This window comes from Mustela lutreola, chromosome 13 (genome assembly GCF_030435805.1).
Source record: "Mustela lutreola isolate mMusLut2 chromosome 13, mMusLut2.pri, whole genome shotgun sequence".
NCBI lineage: Eukaryota > Metazoa > Chordata > Mammalia > Carnivora > Mustelidae > Mustela > Mustela lutreola.
This window is the reverse complement of record NC_081302.1, coordinates 11,143,330-11,160,272: the sequence shown is the minus strand read 5'-3', so window position 1 is coordinate 11,160,272 and position 16,943 is coordinate 11,143,330. Positions and strand designations below refer to the sequence as shown.

Here is a 16,943-nt window from a genome sequence, read left to right as displayed (position 1 = left end):
CTGGTGCTTTGTCCAGCAAGGTTTAAATGATTCAAGTAATGGGGCTTCCAGTGGGGACATATGGTTATTTTATCCAGTTCGCATGTTTCTTTCACTTTGCCTATAAATTGGCTGGTCACAAAAATTGGGTCTGCAGGTAGGTGACTCTGGGTCTTGAAGGGTCTTGGGGTTTAAATAATGTGCGTTCTGTTTGTAAAGATTTAGTATAAATAGGTTGCTCAATTGTATAAAGTATTGCTTCCAACAAACATCTAATCTGTTTTATTTCAATTGTGAATCGCTGATGAAAACATACACCCTCGGATACTTTGTCCAAAGCACAGGTGACTCAGTCAATGATGGTAAACTGATAGTTTGTGTCCTAGTGAGACAGTTACAAATTTCCAAAAGACCTTTGTTCCCCTCCGATGAAAATTTCATTCAAGTAATATTTTTCAGTAGAAATGACCCAAGAAGGCAAAATTATATATTTTTTCTTTTCTCTTCTTCTGCTCCCATCTTAAATTATATTCTGCTCTAAGACCAGAGGTCTAGCTGAAGTTCACAGGTAATGCTTTGTGTTTTCTATAGTGACAATAATTAGTATAGTCATGTAATAATAATAACAATAACAATATTGTAATAACAGTAATTATTATCAAAAATGTTATACTTTTTTTTCTGTTCCTACCAAATAACAAAATTCGTGGGAATATTTAGATCACAAAGTAGATTAATTATTCGAGAACTTTGGTGTCACAGAATTTTTTTTGTTTCATTTATATTAGAAGTTTTTAGGAAATAAAGTCTGATGCCCTTTAGTCTAATGTCAGGTTAAAAAGTACTTTACATTAAGAAATAATAATCTGCTCATATAATCTGTCACTGTTTGGCAGATAATGGTACTTGTGACTGCTTTGTTTCAGGAAACTATAGATATTTACAGGAAAAAGCGTTTTGCCTGGCACAGCAGTCCCCACTAATAAGAATTAGGCTATCAATTGACATTAGGGATTCAGGGTCGTCTTCTCTTGTTAAAATCTGTTGGAAAAATCTTAAACATTTCCAATACTCTATGCTCCTATTTTAATTCCCATAAGCTAAAATATGTCAAACTTAGCTGACATCAGTTGTGAGATATATATCTGCAATATTTGTCAGACTTGTGTTTTTCTCCAGTCCTTCCAGAAAAATATATTTTGATATACAACCTTCATGTCATTAATAATTTTAGCTTCAAATTATTTGGTAGGAACTTCAGGATAAATCACTTTCCATATGATTTATTTTAAACCTATAGAAGGTTTTCTTAGAGGTTAATTTTATTTTTGATGTCATCTTTTCCATAACAGTGATGATTCCACTATTCGTAAATTCTCCATTCAGAACTGAATTTAGTATTGCTTCTTAAAAATGGGATTTTTACAGTTCTTTTTTTATCAACTTGAAATTGTATATAGTAGGAAAATTGGGTAACTGAAAGGAAAACATCTCAAGCAAATATTTAGTTAATATTAATATATATATATATGTATCAGTGGAAACTATAACTTACATAGAAGTACATAAAAATATTTATGCAGTATATATACATTCATGTATTATGATACAGTATTTTTTTTCAAGCTTCTATTAAAACTCAGTGCTCATTTTTTCCTCTTTTTGTATTCATTTTTTCTTGGCAAAAATGACAGCTAAAGAAAATGATTGATCAGTAATCCTAAGATATTTCAATATAAGAATTTAGCATTTCTTTCTATGTGGAGACTAACAGAAAAATGTGAAAGAATAGCAAAGTTTATTACATGTGATAGATTTTAAAGGTACTTTGCTAGAATATTCTTGTTTTTTGCAGTATCTGATTACAAATACAGCTTTGCTTCATTTTCAGTTTTACTCATATCATTATCATTTGGATCTCGTTTTACTTTTTCAACATTTTTCATTTGTTACAGCTTCACAAGCTAGCTAAAAAACCAAAGACCAGGAAATGTTCATCTTTAAAATCTAGGTTCAATTAAAAATTATAGAGGTCAAAAAACAAGGTCACTACTTGACATAACAACTGTAAATATCACTGAAACCTTCTAATTTCACTCGTGAGAAAACCGTAGAGCAAATTAATAAGTTTACATTAATAAGCAAATCCTCTACTGGAACATAAACTGGGAATTTATATCTTAATAAAGAAAGAGGGGCTTTTTTCCCTAATGGAAGTCTTTTCATCTAGAGAATTACAAAGGATAATAACCACCCCTCCAAGTATTGAAAGCAAATTATTTTCATAGGTATCTGATTGCCGCTCATACACCTTTCATTTATGTTTCCAAATGCAGGGCTTTACAAAAGAAATACTGTTTGGGCCAGATGGCCTTCTAGAAGGCTCCCTGAGAGAACTCAGAAATCTCTCTAGCCAAAAATATTGTTTCCGCTTATTCAAGTGCCAGAAATCCCACTGCCACTCTTTCACGCAGATCAAATAAACCATCTAAAGATTTGGTTGTTGTCTTTGTCGGCTGAAAGCGTTGATTCCACTAATAGACAGCAATGGACCCTCCCACACCCACGCATCCACCACCCACAGCCTTTCCCCCCTATTTGTAAGCAGGAATACTAAAATCAGAACCGAGTGATTTCTAGTGAAAATGAAAACTGAGGGGCACAACACCACTTTTGAGATGCTCGGTTATTACATTTCCCCCTTTATTTCCTTGTTCCTTTAATATTTTTAGAACTGTATGCCATGACTTTAAAAAGTCAAATTCATTACAAAGCTGAGAGTGCCAGTGAGGAGGACGTCGGGGTTGATCTGATTAGCTATAAACTACAGATTTCTAAACATTTAAAGTAAGGCAATGCAGTTCTAGTGCCGATATATCCTATTTTCATACAGTTTTAGTGGCAAATGGTTCAGTACTAGAGGATAAGAAATTGTATATGTAGGTTAAATCTGATCTTTTCTAAAGCTGTTTGCTTCATCCTTAATTTATAAGGATCTTAGGGATATTTTAATCAAAGTATTTCTATTCTGATTTATATTCTCAGGACCTTTTTTTGCTCAATTATAACTCTTTCAGTTGGGATAAAATCTCAGAAATTTTTCAGTTCAATCCTTTCAGTTTACAGCTTAAGACAATGAGACTCAAGAAGGGTTTAGAAGTTACCTGTGGCCACTCACGGCCAAGGTGGTGAGAGAGCCCCTACCAGCGTTCAGGGCCAACTTTGTATATAAAGATGTGAACAGTTAGCATAAATGTGGTTTCACTTGGGTCTCCGTGAACCCCACACTAGTGACCAAAACTAGATGGAACCTTAAAACTGTTCAGTCACAAACAAAATGTGAATTTGGTTAGTTCGGATTAGTACCTTTCTCTTAGTCATACATTTTTTTTCTTGCATGAGCAGAAAGCGATGAGGAGCGAAAGAGCACAGAGTATTCGCGTGCCTTCCCAAATTTCCCTGCTGCGATTCCCCACACAGCGCCCTCCTTCTCAATTCTGACCTGCCCCAGAAAGACTTCTTGGCTCCGATGACTGCAAACCCTGCTCTGTTTTATTAGTCATCATCCATTCCATCTCCCCGCATAGATTGGAAACTCTCCGAGCTAAACTGGGAGCCTTTGGCAAAGAGGCCGCATCTAGCCCCCAGCTCCGTTTCATCTCACTCGAAGGACAGGTTCCCAATGTCCCGTGTCTCACTTGCACCTGTGGTTGCGCAAAACACCGCGCCTTTCAGTGTCTTTCATAGCAAGATCCAAACAAGGGCCATAAAAGGATGGTTTTACTCTTTGGGCATCTTCTCTCGGTTTTTTCTTCGGACGGTATTTCTCCCTTTTTGTGTGTGCGAGTCTGGAGGTGTGTTGCTCTGTGTGGCTATGAATCGTTCCTTTCCATGAGTTCTAACCTGTTTCCTCTTTATCTCCCCCCCCACACGTCATCTCCACACCCCACCACCATCCGTTGCCTTCTCTCCTGTAGCCGATTATAAGAAGTTCAGAGCATTCTTTGAATTTTTCTTGTTGTACTTATTAAAGACTTTGTAATGCTTTTTATATTAAAAGCAGGGAAATGGAATTTTTATTTTATTAAAAAAATGTAAATCAAGAGTTTCTTTAATTCTTTTTTTTTTTTTTTCCATTTTAGATTAGTGGGCCTGAATGAAAATAAAGTAGGGACATTTCTCACCACTACCCTAGAGAGTAAAGAATTCTGTCTTCTGAATCACATACCTCCCCGCAGCATCTTGGACAGAAATAGGTATACAATATGGATTTAGTAAATACTATTTGGCCAACTGGTTTCTGAATTTCTGACAGTGTCAGAAGGAAATTACTCGCTCTGCTTTTAACAGTTTATATCATACTGACCTTTTGTTTCCTTCTAGAATAAGTGAAAAAAACATTTCACCAGTTATTTTATCATTGTTCATCGGTTATATTTTAATAAATTTTTAAAATTTAAAGTGACTTTGAGCTAATGTTCGTTCATTTAGATGTGTTCTCTACAGGAAGAAAAAGCCGATGGTATATAAAATAGAAGACATTTACCATTAGCGCTCTTAGCTGCAAGCTGCTTTAAAATGACTTACATTCTGTGCTTTTCTCATAGGCAATACCAGCTTAAATTAGACATGAAATACTCTAAATTAAATAAAAATGTTTACACATTTAACTCGATGCTAAAAATAAAAATATTTTCAAATAAGATTTCTGGTTTAAAGAAAATCTGAGTGGAAGGTGAGAGCTGCAGAACTCTCTATGATTACTAAAAATCAACCAATTATACACTTAACAATGGGCAAATTTTATGGTATGCATATTATACTTCAGGAAAGCTATTTTTAAAAAAGGAAAATTAAGTACATCTAACATGCTAGCAAATGTGGAAACGCCTTTAAATTGCAAGATGCTTATAAATCCGATTGTTTCACCTCAGTAGGTAGCTTTCCACATGGCATATTTTTTCCAAATTCCCTTAGCAGAAGATGTTTAAAATAAAGACTTATCTGTCCCTCTCTCATCATTCTGCTTGTATATTTTTAAAGATAAATCTTGCAGCCTACATTTCATGGCCTCCAAGAAGAACTTTCTCAACAAGGGCACCTTTGGTCCCCCCTGTCCATTTGTAAAGTAAGGATGGCTCTGATCCACTGACATCCTCCATCTGAGCAAGTGGACACCTCGGGATGGGTCATGTATTAACATAATTGACCCCAACATTCACCTCTGCTCTCCTCCCTACTGTCCAGCCACCTCCGTCTTCCTTGCTAAGTTCATCTCGCAAGCCTTCCACTGTTTCTTTCCTTGCCTGCCCCCTTATCCTAAAACGGTTGTTGAAGTCCCCCAAATAATCTTACCAGCGGATAACACAAGTGTTTCTATTTCCTGTGCAGAGCTAAAGCTAAATGATTTCATGCTTGCTTCTTAAAAAGCAAAATGTTAATGAATGTCATTTTACATTCACTCAGTTTCCACATCCCAAGGAATTTCCTCCTTTTTATAAATGCGTCAGGACATGTGTCTTTGCTAGTAGTCTTCCTTCTCCTGCTCTTGGTGCCGGAAAAGCTGTCTTCCTGTTTTATCCCCCCTGCACTGTAAGTGATGCTTGCGTTCAGATCACCTGCATTTGATTGGTATCTCCTCAGCTGATAGTCTAAGCTTTTAAATTTTGTTAAACGTATCTGTCTTCAAATACTGATGCTGTGTCAGATTATATATAGCGCCTGAGTGTAGTTTCTTAAAGGGACAATTCAATCTATGATCTCTAGTTTAGAGGGGGCAGGGAGCTTTAGGCATGCGTTAGCCTCTACTCATTGCATCTTCAAGAATGTTGATGGTCCTGGGGCGCCTGGGTGGCTCAGTCGTTAAGTGTCTACCTTCAGCTCAGGTCATAGTCCCAGGGTCCTGGGATTGAGTCCCACATCAGGCTCCCTGATCAGCTGGGAGCCTGCTTCTCCCTCTACCTGCTGCTTCCCCTGCTTGTACATTCGTGTGCTCTCGCTCGCTCTCTCTCTCAAATAAATAAATAAAATATTTTTAAAAAAGAAGAAGAATGTCGATGTCCCTCAGAACCCTTAAAGCTATTCTGAAATCACAAAATCTTGTTATAATTCAAATTCTGTGCTTCTCACTGCACCTTTCTGTGGTAAATGGAATTAAATCCTCGCTGGCTAACACTAGCACTGGCAGTAACAACAGTGATCATGGTGGTGGTGACAGCAGTCAGGTAGAGGTGACAGCGCTGGTAGTGATCGTGGTAGCAGTGTCAGGGGACACAATCATAGCGGTGGTGACAGCAAGGGTAGTGTAGCAGTTGCAACTCCCCATGGACTGAGAGCCTGTTCTGTGACAGGCCATTGCATGCATTCTTTAATTCTCACAACAATTCTGTAAGGGAGGTATTTTCATCCCCATTTTACAGGTGAGGAAACTGAGGTTCAGGGAAGTATAACATTGTTTGCTGGGGATCACGCATACTAGGAAAAAGCAGAGCTTGGATTCAAGGAGGTAAGCCATTCCACATGGTCAACAGTTCACCTTGGGCTGCTGTGTCATTAGTACGGGCACTGAAATTCTGATAGATGACGTTCTGTGGCCTTTGATGGGGAAGCCCTCTAGAGCCCATATTCCTGACCTCTGCATCAAGGTGCCTTAAATGGAAGAACCTGGAGAAGCAAGACCCTTTCTCTTTGTTTCAGCCGCAAGCTACAGAAGACCTCAGAACGCCCATCCTAGCGAGTTGCCTATTCTGTTGGGTGGAAAGTCACAGAGGGGCTGCTTGGACAGGTGATCCTTGGTGTTCTCTTGGGCCGCTACTGACTTGGCCAGTGGAACTGCCCCAAACCAGGGCCCTGCCTTTCATACCCCCATTGATGGTTCTGTGCTGTGAGTTTTTATAGTCCGAGAACTACAGGGGAAAAGATGGGAAGGATAAGAAGGGAGCTTCTCCAGGCTCTTTCACCTTTCAGAAATTGGAAAATAAATCTGACAGGCTTCCCAGGCTGCAGGATTCCCCACACCCCAAACCCCTTCTGAGGCAGGGGCTGAGGGGCCTTCCCAAACAGTTTATTTAACAGGCCTGAGTTGTCACCGCTTTCCCCAGTTTGGTACAAAACCAACCCCTATTCAGATATTCTAACTATTACATTCTTAGGAATCATTTAAAAGGCTTTTCCATCAAAGGCCATGGAACATCATCTGTCAGAATTTCAGTGCTCGTAATAATGACACATCAGCCCAGAGTGAATTGCTGGCCATGTGGAACGGCTTCAGTTGAACTTGTAGAAATTCATGTAGAGCTACATTAGCATTTGAAATCCTCTGGCTACAGCAGTAATTGGCTATTAAATTTTAATTCAAAATATTATTAAAATACCTCTCGAATGATCACCACAACCTAAGTGTTAAAATAAGAAAAATGCATTCTCTATTTCCCAAGTCTTCAGAAATATTCTTTTTTTTTTTTAACAGCAAGGTAGCTTTTTTATTTCTTTTTAAGATTTTACTTATTTATTTGACATAGAGAGAAGGAACACAAGCAGGGGGAGTGAGATGGGGAGAAGCAGGCTCCCCACAGAACAGGGAGCCTGATGCAGGGCTCGATCCCAGGACCCTGGGATCATGACCTGAGCTGAAGGTGGACACTTAACCCACTGAGCCCCCCAGGTGCCCCAAAATTTTATATTTAGATATTTTTCTGTAACCATCTCAGGTAGCACTGTTACCAGTCATACTTTGGAGTACACCAAATAGGGAGAAGAGTGTGGGATTTGGGGTGATAAACCTTGGATTCTAGTCCTATCCTTCCCATAAGTTCCTTTAAAAAGGTTAATGAAATCTGAAGTTTAGTTCTTACATCTGTAAAACAGAAATTTCCATGCCCTGCCTCCTGCAGGTGAGAAAATATTTTTGAAATGTTTTGTAAAACCATAAAGTACTATTAGATGAATCTCTTTTTTGGGCAGTGGGTCTTCCTAATAAGATTGCACCTCTCCAGTTTTCAGTTTGGAAATAAATATTCCAGGCCTTACCGAGGTCTATAGCTAACTAGAGCCTAGGCTCTAGTTGCTGAGGGAATCCGTATTTCCTCCTCCAGGAAGAATGAACATCCTTCCCCTACCTTCAGCCCTCTCCCCCTAGTGCCCATTGTGTACCCACGTATGACAGTCCCGCTCAGAAGCAAAGCTGGACCAGGCCAGCTGTAGCTCTCCCATTGTTGGATCCCCAGAGCACCCTTAGACAGAGGGAGAATGCCCAGAATAAAAGAAAGTGGTTCAACCTCTTCCCTTAAGGGTGCAGGAAGGAGCAAGTATTAGGTCCACCAGGGCATGCAGTGAGAACAGAGGGATTCCAGCCCAGCTTCATCAAGCAGAAGCTAAGTCGTTCCTGCACAAGGAGAGTCAAGCAGCTACTGAGGATCAGAACCAGCAATCATCCATATTAATAAAGGCTGGATCAGGCTCCCTTTCTGTAGATCCTAGAGAATCCCATTCAGCCATAGACAGATGCGGTATCTCATACCGTCATCCCTCATTTAGCTGGATCTATTGAATCACTGGTGACCAGAGGCACGGAGGGCTCTTGCAGAACAGCGAAAGTCAACCCCATTGGTATGTGTCTATGTGGTGTTCCCAATATCCCCCGCCCCTCTCTTGTTCCTTTGGCGTCTTTGACCTTCTAAACCTGACTTTAAATGTAACTGTTCCTCAAAGCCCTTCTCTGGCCAAACCATCTCCATTTTGATGACCCTCAAGAGTCTCACAGCTTAGTGAGAAAGACAGCAGTGTAAATAAATCATTACAAGGCAGTGGGACAAGGGCCGTAATGGGAGGCTGTACAGAGAAAGGAAGAAGAGGGGTGCCTGTCTGGCTCAGTCAGCAGAGCATGTGACTCTTTTTTTTTTTTTTTTTTTTTAAAGTAAACTCGATGCCTAATGTGGGGCTTGAGCTCACAACCCCAGGATTAAGAGTTGCATGCTCGGGGCGCCTGGGTGGCTCAGTGGGTCAAGCTTCTATCTTCGGCTCAGGTCATGATCTCAGGGTCCTGGGATTGAGTATCTGTCGGGCTCTCTGCTCAGCAGGGAGCCTGCTTCCCCCTCTCTCCCTCTCTCTCTGCCTGCCTCTCTGCCTGCTTGTGATCTCTGCCTGTCAAATAAATAAATAAAATCTTTTTTAAAAAAAAGTTCCATGCTCTACCAACTGAGCCAGTCAGGCACCCTGAGCATGTGACTCTTGATCCCAGGTTCATGAGTTGGAGCCCCATATTAGGCACAGAGTTTACAAGAAAGAAAGAGAGAGGGAGGAAGCGGGGGAGGAAGGGAAAGAAAAGAAAAAAGGAAGAAGAAATTAGCCCTATCAGAGAAGTTTAGTAACACTTCATAGACCTGGCATCTTCTGACATTTTGAAGGATGAGGAGTTTACAGGACAGACAGGGAAATGTCCTTGAGAGCAGAGAACAGAGCATATGGGAGAGGTACAGAAGCGTGTGCGTGGGTGTGGGTGTGGGTGTGGTGGACTGGCAGGAGACAAGGCTGAAAGCCCAGGAAACGTCTCGTCTCTTCGTGGGGAGGCCTGGGATCCCTGCTAAGGAGATTGCACCTGATTTTTTTTGTTTTTTAAGATTTTATTTATTTATTTAACAGGGAGAGAGAGAGCACAAGCAGGGGGAGCTACAGGCAGAGGGAGAAGCAGGCTCTCAGTGGAGCAGAGAACCTAACACGGGGCTCACTCAGTCCCAGGACCCTGGGATCATGACCTGAACTGAAAGCAGAGGCTTAACCGTCTGACACACCCAGGCACCTCTTGCACTTGATTTTGTAAGTCCAAAGGGAGCCAAAGCCAGGCTTAAGCAAATGAATGATCCTATCCAGTGTTGAGAAAGATCACAAGATCCCAATGAGGAAGGTGCAACTCCCCAGTCAGCATCCCAGCAGTTTCTCCGAGAGACCTCCCCACTGAGCTGCGGGTGCCTGGTACCCAAACTCACATCCTTAAAAGGAATGTCATAACCAAATCATGCGGCGACTGAGGGCTATCCTAGGGCCTGTCCAAGGGCTCCCCATGTGATAGGATGAAAAATGGGAAAGAAAGAAGAATGAAGGTGTCCCATTAGGATACCTCAGTAGAGTATCATCCTACCCCCTTTCGGAGGAGTAGGGAAGAGAGGCTGATTTTGTAAGGAAGAGCTCATCACCGGCCATGCTGGGCCTACAAGATTTGAGCAAACAAAGGACACAACCAAGATCCTGAAGAGAAATTTCGTAATGGCCAGTGCTGACAAAAGTTTGAGGAATTCACCAGGAACTGCTGTGAGGCAAATATTTCCCTGGGCATTAGGCTTAGAGTCCTATAAGAGGAGTGTCACCCTCCAAGAGAAGGGCTGTGACAGCTCTACTCAGATGTCATCATTTGTGCAGCAGAGCCCCACCATCTCCGGAACGCCAGAGAGAACCCCCCCAAGTGCTCAGAGACCTTATTTGAAAACTGAAGTGAGTAGGGAAAGAATTAGATAAATTTGTATTTCTAGTAAATTACCCTTTTAGTAAAGAAAAAATTCACAAGTATTAAGTGCCAGAAATGCAAAATATATCAATATTTCCTCTAAATGTTTCCTACGGGTGATGACTGTTACCACCGCCACCACTGACATCATTACTTTTGCTGTAATAAACTTGAACTCTAAGTCAGATTCACCCCAGCGAAGAACTTCCGGGTCTGGCAGAGCTCCTGTAACTTTAATGCTTGTCTTACCAACAGGACAATAAGGGAGTCATTAGAAAAACCCTAGCCTAAGAGGAAGTGTTTCTTTGCTATACAGCTAACATGCATGCTAAGATGGTCTTACCCTTAGCATAAGATGTATGCTACGATGGGTTATATCCTTAGCATAACACGTATGCTAAGATAGTATTACCTTCGAGAAGTCTGAAACCCTAAACCTGTGTATCGTAAAATATGCCAAGTGATTGACCCATGATTTACTACAACAAATAACTCAATAGGTAACTGTTGAATAAGAGCCCATTGTGTCCAGAACTCCACGGCAACTCTAGCCGGAAATGCACAATATGTGCTGGGTACACAGGATCATCATATCCACGTGAACAGTACGAGCTGGCAAAAGTGATTGAGTGGATGCGGACACTTGTTTCAGACCCTCAGATCTCTCTCTGCTCATCACGCTGGCTTTTTTTTTTTTTTTTTTTTTTTTTTTAATTTTTGTTGCATTTTATGGCACCTGCTGCTTTTCTTTCCTGTCTCCTCCATCACATTGCCCCTTGAGGGCAGGGATCAGGTCGGATCCATATCAAAGTCAACCTTATTATTTCTTTTTTTTTTTTTTTAAAGATTTTATTTGACAGAGTTCACAAGCAGGCAGAGAGGCAGGCAGAGAGAGAGAGAGGAGGAAACAGGCTCCCCGCTGAGCAGAGAGCCCAATGCGGGGCTCGATCCCAGACCTGAGCCGAAGGCAGAGGCTTTAACCCACTGAGCCACCCAGGCGCCCCAACCTTGTTATTTAAGCAGGGGAGCTAAAACACAGAGCTGCTCCAACCTGAAAGTGCTTTGGAATCCTGAGATGATTCCAACTCTACCCCCAGCCTCCTGCACCAAACCATATAGGATGGGGCCTTGTATGCATTTTAACAAGCTACGTCCCCCGCGGCCCCCCTCAGATGATTCTGATGCAATTGGTCAGGAAACCCACTTAGAAAACAGTGTTCAATCTAGGGGCGCCTGAGTGGCTCAGTTGGTTAAGCATCTGCCTTCGGTTCAGGTCATGATCCCCAGGGTCCTGGGAATGAGCCCTGCATCAGGCTCTGTGCTCAGCAGGGAATCTGTTTCTCCCTTTCCCTTGGCCTCTCCCCCTGCTCATGCTGTGTGTGTGTGTGTGTGTGTGTGTGTGTGTGTGTCTCAAATAAATAAAATCTTCAAACAAAACAAAACACACTTTTCAATCTATAAGCCTAGAGTATAAGCCTGGAACACACCCTTTGGATCAGCTAGAGCTAGCTTTTATCCCAGTTCTATACTCAGTAGCTACAGGGCAGGCATGTGTAAGTTTCTTAAGTTCTTTGTGCCCCAGTTCCCTCAGTTAGAAGATGGGGATAGATACACAACTTAACAGAAGGAAAATAGAATGGTGGGTGCCAGGGGCTTCCAGAGAGGGGGTTAGGACTAAGTTGTTTAATGGGTACAGAGTTTCAGTTCTGCAGAATGAAAAATTTCTGGAGATCTGTTGCACAACAATGCAAATATATTAACATTACTAAAGTGTACATTTCAAAGTGGTTAAGGTGATAAATTTTATGTGTTCTTGCCACAACTAAAAAAATTTTTTTTTTTTTTTAAGATTTTATTTATTTACTTGAGAGAGAGGGAGTGAGAAAGCATGAGTGGGGAGAGGGTCAGAGGGAGAAGCAGACTCCCCACCGAGCAGCGAGTCCGATGTGGGACCCAATCCTGACACTCCAGGATCACGACCTGAGCTGAAGGCATTCGCTTAACCAACTGAGCCACCCAGGCGCCCTAAAAAGAATTTCTTTAAAGAAATTTTTAATAGGGTTGCATAATAGTATCTACTTCCCAGTGTGGTTATGAGCATTACATGAAATAAAGCGTGTCAAGTCTCTGGCGCAGTCCCTGATCTAGCAACTGCTCAAAAAATTATAGCTATTATTATTGTTGTAGTCCTGGTTGTTAAGGTAGTTAACTATGAATAAGTTACTATTTAAAGGCATTTTAAACCAAATTATAGTCTGAATCTTCAAACTGATGGAGGGTCTCTATACTTTTTGAAATGGCGTGCCAATTTCTCAGAAAAGCACTGGGCTGTAAAATGGAAACCTATCTCTAGTCATTCATTAAGGACTGTTTGAAACCCTCCCCACAAATCCAAGTAACATTTGACAGACTACATTTTTCCAGATCCTGACCAGCAGACCCCACTCACATTTCACATGTAGATCCTTACGTTCAAAACCCCAACCATATTACAGGTCAATATGTGAAAGCAGGAGGATTATTCCTCTTAGGCGGTCTAATTCATAACACTAAGATCCTCGATCTGCAGAGATGAAGGAGACAAACAAAAATGCTGAACTTTGTTTTTCAGCTTAGGCTTAATGAAGGAAGTGAAGCAAAATCTGCCGCTGTAAAAGAAAGAAGTGATCTCCATGAAATATTTTGCATCTTTGATGTGCACATGGAACCCAAAGCAGATTTGGGAAACGTGGCATAAACCCAAGGCCCTCATTTTGATTCTCTCTGCATTGTTTTGATTTCATGTGCATCTATTCTAATTTCATCTCTCCAGCCTATTATTTAAACCTTGGCAGGACAGATGTGCTATTTTACAGGGCCATAATCCACTTGGTGGGCGGATAACCAGGAGGCCTTTGGTCTTCATCATTTACTCCAATAAGAAACCAGACTATTGCCTTGTAAAACGGCATGAATCCCCCGCCCTGATTTCACCTGCTATGCTAACCCACAGAACATCCTTGGAACTTCTAACTGAATTCATAAAATTCATCATGGTCACAGAGATGCCCAAAATTCACTCTGGGCTGAATGAAATTAGACAAAAGTCAGTCTAGAACTATAAATAGTAAAAATGAAAGGGTTGGAAAATGACTTCAGGTACAGGATTTTAGACGGGCACAAGTATTCATATGAACCAGATTTATCGTTCTAAGGCCAAGAAGGTTAGGTACCCACTGGTGAAAACTCTAATCCCAGTGGCTTTTAAATCTCTCTTGATTGAAAAATAAATTCCGAAGTCATTGCTAAGGATTCCCTGCCACCTTTTTAAAATCTCCATCTGGTGTGTAACTCTTGGAATTGTGGGAGACAAGGGTTTTCAGAGAGATCAGGAGACCCCTCCCAGAACTTTTGAGTAATGACAACATTGTCTGTTGAGAGGTGGTACTTATGAAATCAGAAATGAGTGGCAGTATGTGCAGATGGACCATCAGCAAGGATTATGAGTGCTCCCATCCGCCAGCATCCTTGCCAACAGGTGGAAGGAAGGAGAAGCAAGAAGAAGTGATTAAAAGAATGTAAATAACCAGACATTAAAGATTCTGGGCATACTGCCTTCTGTCCAGTTAATTTTTCTTTCTCTGAAGCAGTAAAGATACTACCTTGTAGGGGCACCTGGGTGGCTCAGTAGGTTAAGGCCTCTGCCTTCGGCTCAGGTCATGATCCGGGGTCCTAGGATCGAGCCCTGCGTCGGGCTCTCAACTCAGCAGGGAGCCTACTTCCACCTTTCTCTGCCTGCCTCTCTGCCTACTTGTGATCTCTGTCAAATAAATAAGTAAAAATCATAAAAAAAAAAAAAAGATACTACCTTGTTACCTTAACATGGGGATTTCCTATCGATAAAGGGTTGAGGTTCCAATATCCAAGTATTAATTCCAGCTCTAACGTCTCTAGTCACATGACCTTGGAAAATCACTTAACTACTCTGGGCCTCAGTTTCCTCATCTAGAACAGGACCCAGGTCACATACACATTCAATAAGTATTTGCGGAAGCTTAAAAGAAAATGTATCTGTAAAATGGGGATAAACTATGAGATCTCAGAAATTCTTCCCAGATTCGCCATTCAACAGACCTGTGACTTCTTTGTCACAGGCTCTTGTCCCTTATCATTCTAGTCCTCTTCTGCACATCTGTACCAACAAAGAAATCTCTTTTTATTGAGTACAATCCTACCTTACATTTTCCCATCCCATGATAGTCTTACCCCTCAGTTATGTTACAAGAAGGAAGCATTTTGCCTTTCAACTGATCATACAGTTATTTTTCAAACAACAACTGGTTATCAGAGCATATTGCTATTTTTAAAGCTCTGTGCCATATTTTAAAAGCTATACAAGGAAATATTTGCATTTTCCTTCCGTAGTTTTTTTCTGCTTGATTTCAAGAGTTAAACAAACGGTTTCCAAATACCTTCTGTGTGATGCTTTTCCCCTACATTAAAATGCTGAAGGGTGGTTCCCCCCGCCCTCTTTAGGAGGAAAAAAGAAATCTTTCCCCTGTAATTTACTTTGGCTTTCTCAAAAGTTGGGTAGGAAAGTCAGTATAATTCAGGTAGAATCTAAAATGTTCTTGTACAAGCGTGCACAGAAAGGAAGCCTATAATTTCTGAACATTCTTTCAGGAAGTTTGTATTCTCTGTTTTCCAGGGAGCCTTTACTTTCCAAGGGAGCATGATCGACATGCCATTACTGAAGCAAGCTCAGAACATTGTTACGCTTGCCACAGCCATCAAGGAAAAATGATCTGTTAAATGAAGCTCTCATCAGGTGGGCTGAACATATACAGTGGGTTTCTTAAAGACAAACCATAATACTCAAGGCAACTTGTTAGTATGCCAGATTGGAACCTTTCTCCCATTTACAGTTCATGTTAATCACAATTTTGTGTGTGTGTGTTATCTCACTGGCCAGTTATCCCTCTAAAAATGAACTTCCTCCTTTTGGATTCCAAGCTTATGACTTTATTACTCATTAATGTGTTACAAATATGCACTTATGATTTCACAGGGAGATAAAACAGTGGAGAGAGATGGGCTGGGGGCATGTTAGGTCTTTAATGAAACAGATCTTTCTCAAATATGTATGCTCCTTTCACATTCCTCACATTAGATGTTTCCCACATTGTTCATTACTCAACACTGTAAATAATTTTAAGGCCAGTCTTTAAAAATAGTGGTTAAATGAAGGGGTTCTGTTTATTTCAGTATCAATCTGATAACACGAGAGACAGCATAGAAACGTTAAGTCTCAGATAACTTCTGAAAGTAAATCTTCAAAACTGATTGCTCTTAACCACCTTCCAAAATGAAACCTCCACCCATTTGAACCAGGAGGTGAGAACTATGAAATCCCTCATCCTGGGTGAATGCTTTGGGTGAACAGCCACCAGCAATTAAAAAAAAAAAATGTGCAGAAACACAAGACCATCCATTCTCTCCCTTAATTTCCCCATTTAACTGTTTTGCCATTGAGGCCACTTCCCCCTGTAAATGTATGGCCGGGACAGGGCCCCCTCAGCAATAAACTTGTAGCCTCTAAGAGGACACAATGCGGCAGAGCTGGTGCATATGGTCCCCTGCGAGATTTGCATCACATTAGAGATGCTGCTGCAGGTCATGTGGGAGGTGTGGTTAACGGGCTTAGTAAAGCTGTTTTGAAGAGGTTAACCCAGCTTGTAGTAAGGGTAAATAAACATAACAACCAGCCATTCTTCCCTATTCAGCATGTGCTCTTATACCGAAGGCTAAAGGGTATTGAAGCTGGGAAGGATCAACTTGTGTTTGCCAGAGGACGCCAATGAAATTTGAAACACCAACAATCAGAGATTTTGTTTCTGCTCCTCATTAAATCATGAGCTTTTGTGTTGAGACTCTGGACGACTGTTCTTTAAGAAATTAACAGAATGGGAAGTTTTAAACTCTACACCAACCTTTTCATGACCTACACAGCAGCAAAGCTGCTACTCTTAGACAAACACCGCGGGGAAGGCTGTTCTGTTTATTTAAATTTGTAAATAGAAAACAGTTGTTTTTTTTTTTTATTTTAATTTTTCAATCCTCCTACACCCTTGTTTATTTCTTCCATGGCCCCTACTGTATGGCCCAACCAGGGGTCTCCTCTGCCCCTGCCTCTTCCAGTTCCTCCAGGAAGCCGAGAGGGAAGTAGAGCTGAAGCATATACGAAAGGAAGGGCGCCTGGGAACCCAAGCAGAGGGAGAGAGGCCCACACACCGTCCTGCCTGGGTGGGGGGCACCCACCCAGTGCCCTGAGGCAGGGGATGCTTTAGTTCTGACAGGAAGGCGGAAGGAGCTGGACCCAGGCAGGACGGTTCCGGAGAAGCACATTCTTGAAACACCATCTCATAATCCCAGACCTGGGATCTGAGGCAACAGCTCTTGAACGGGCTTAGTAAAGCTGTTTTGAAGA

General features: G+C 41.3%; 1 protein-coding gene and 1 long non-coding RNA gene across 4 annotated transcripts in view; both read left to right on the top strand.

The window, feature by feature from the left end:
- The window catches only part of CLYBL (citramalyl-CoA lyase), a 263,424-nt gene extending 247,038 nt beyond the window's left edge, over positions 1-16,386 (top strand). For all 3 annotated transcript variants that reach the window (XM_059144806.1, XM_059144805.1, XM_059144804.1), the window contains one exon: positions 15,165-16,386. In XM_059144806.1, coding sequence (XP_059000789.1) covers positions 15,165-15,260 — 96 coding nt within the window. In that variant the 3' untranslated portion in view covers positions 15,261-16,386. The remainder of the gene's footprint in view (positions 1-15,164) is intronic.
- LOC131814117 (uncharacterized) lies at positions 31-4,374 on the top strand. The gene is made up of 3 exons (XR_009347127.1): positions 31-136; positions 522-547; positions 3,385-4,374. It is a non-coding gene; the product is annotated as an uncharacterized LOC131814117 (long non-coding RNA).
- Positions 16,387-16,943: the final 557 nt, after the last annotated feature.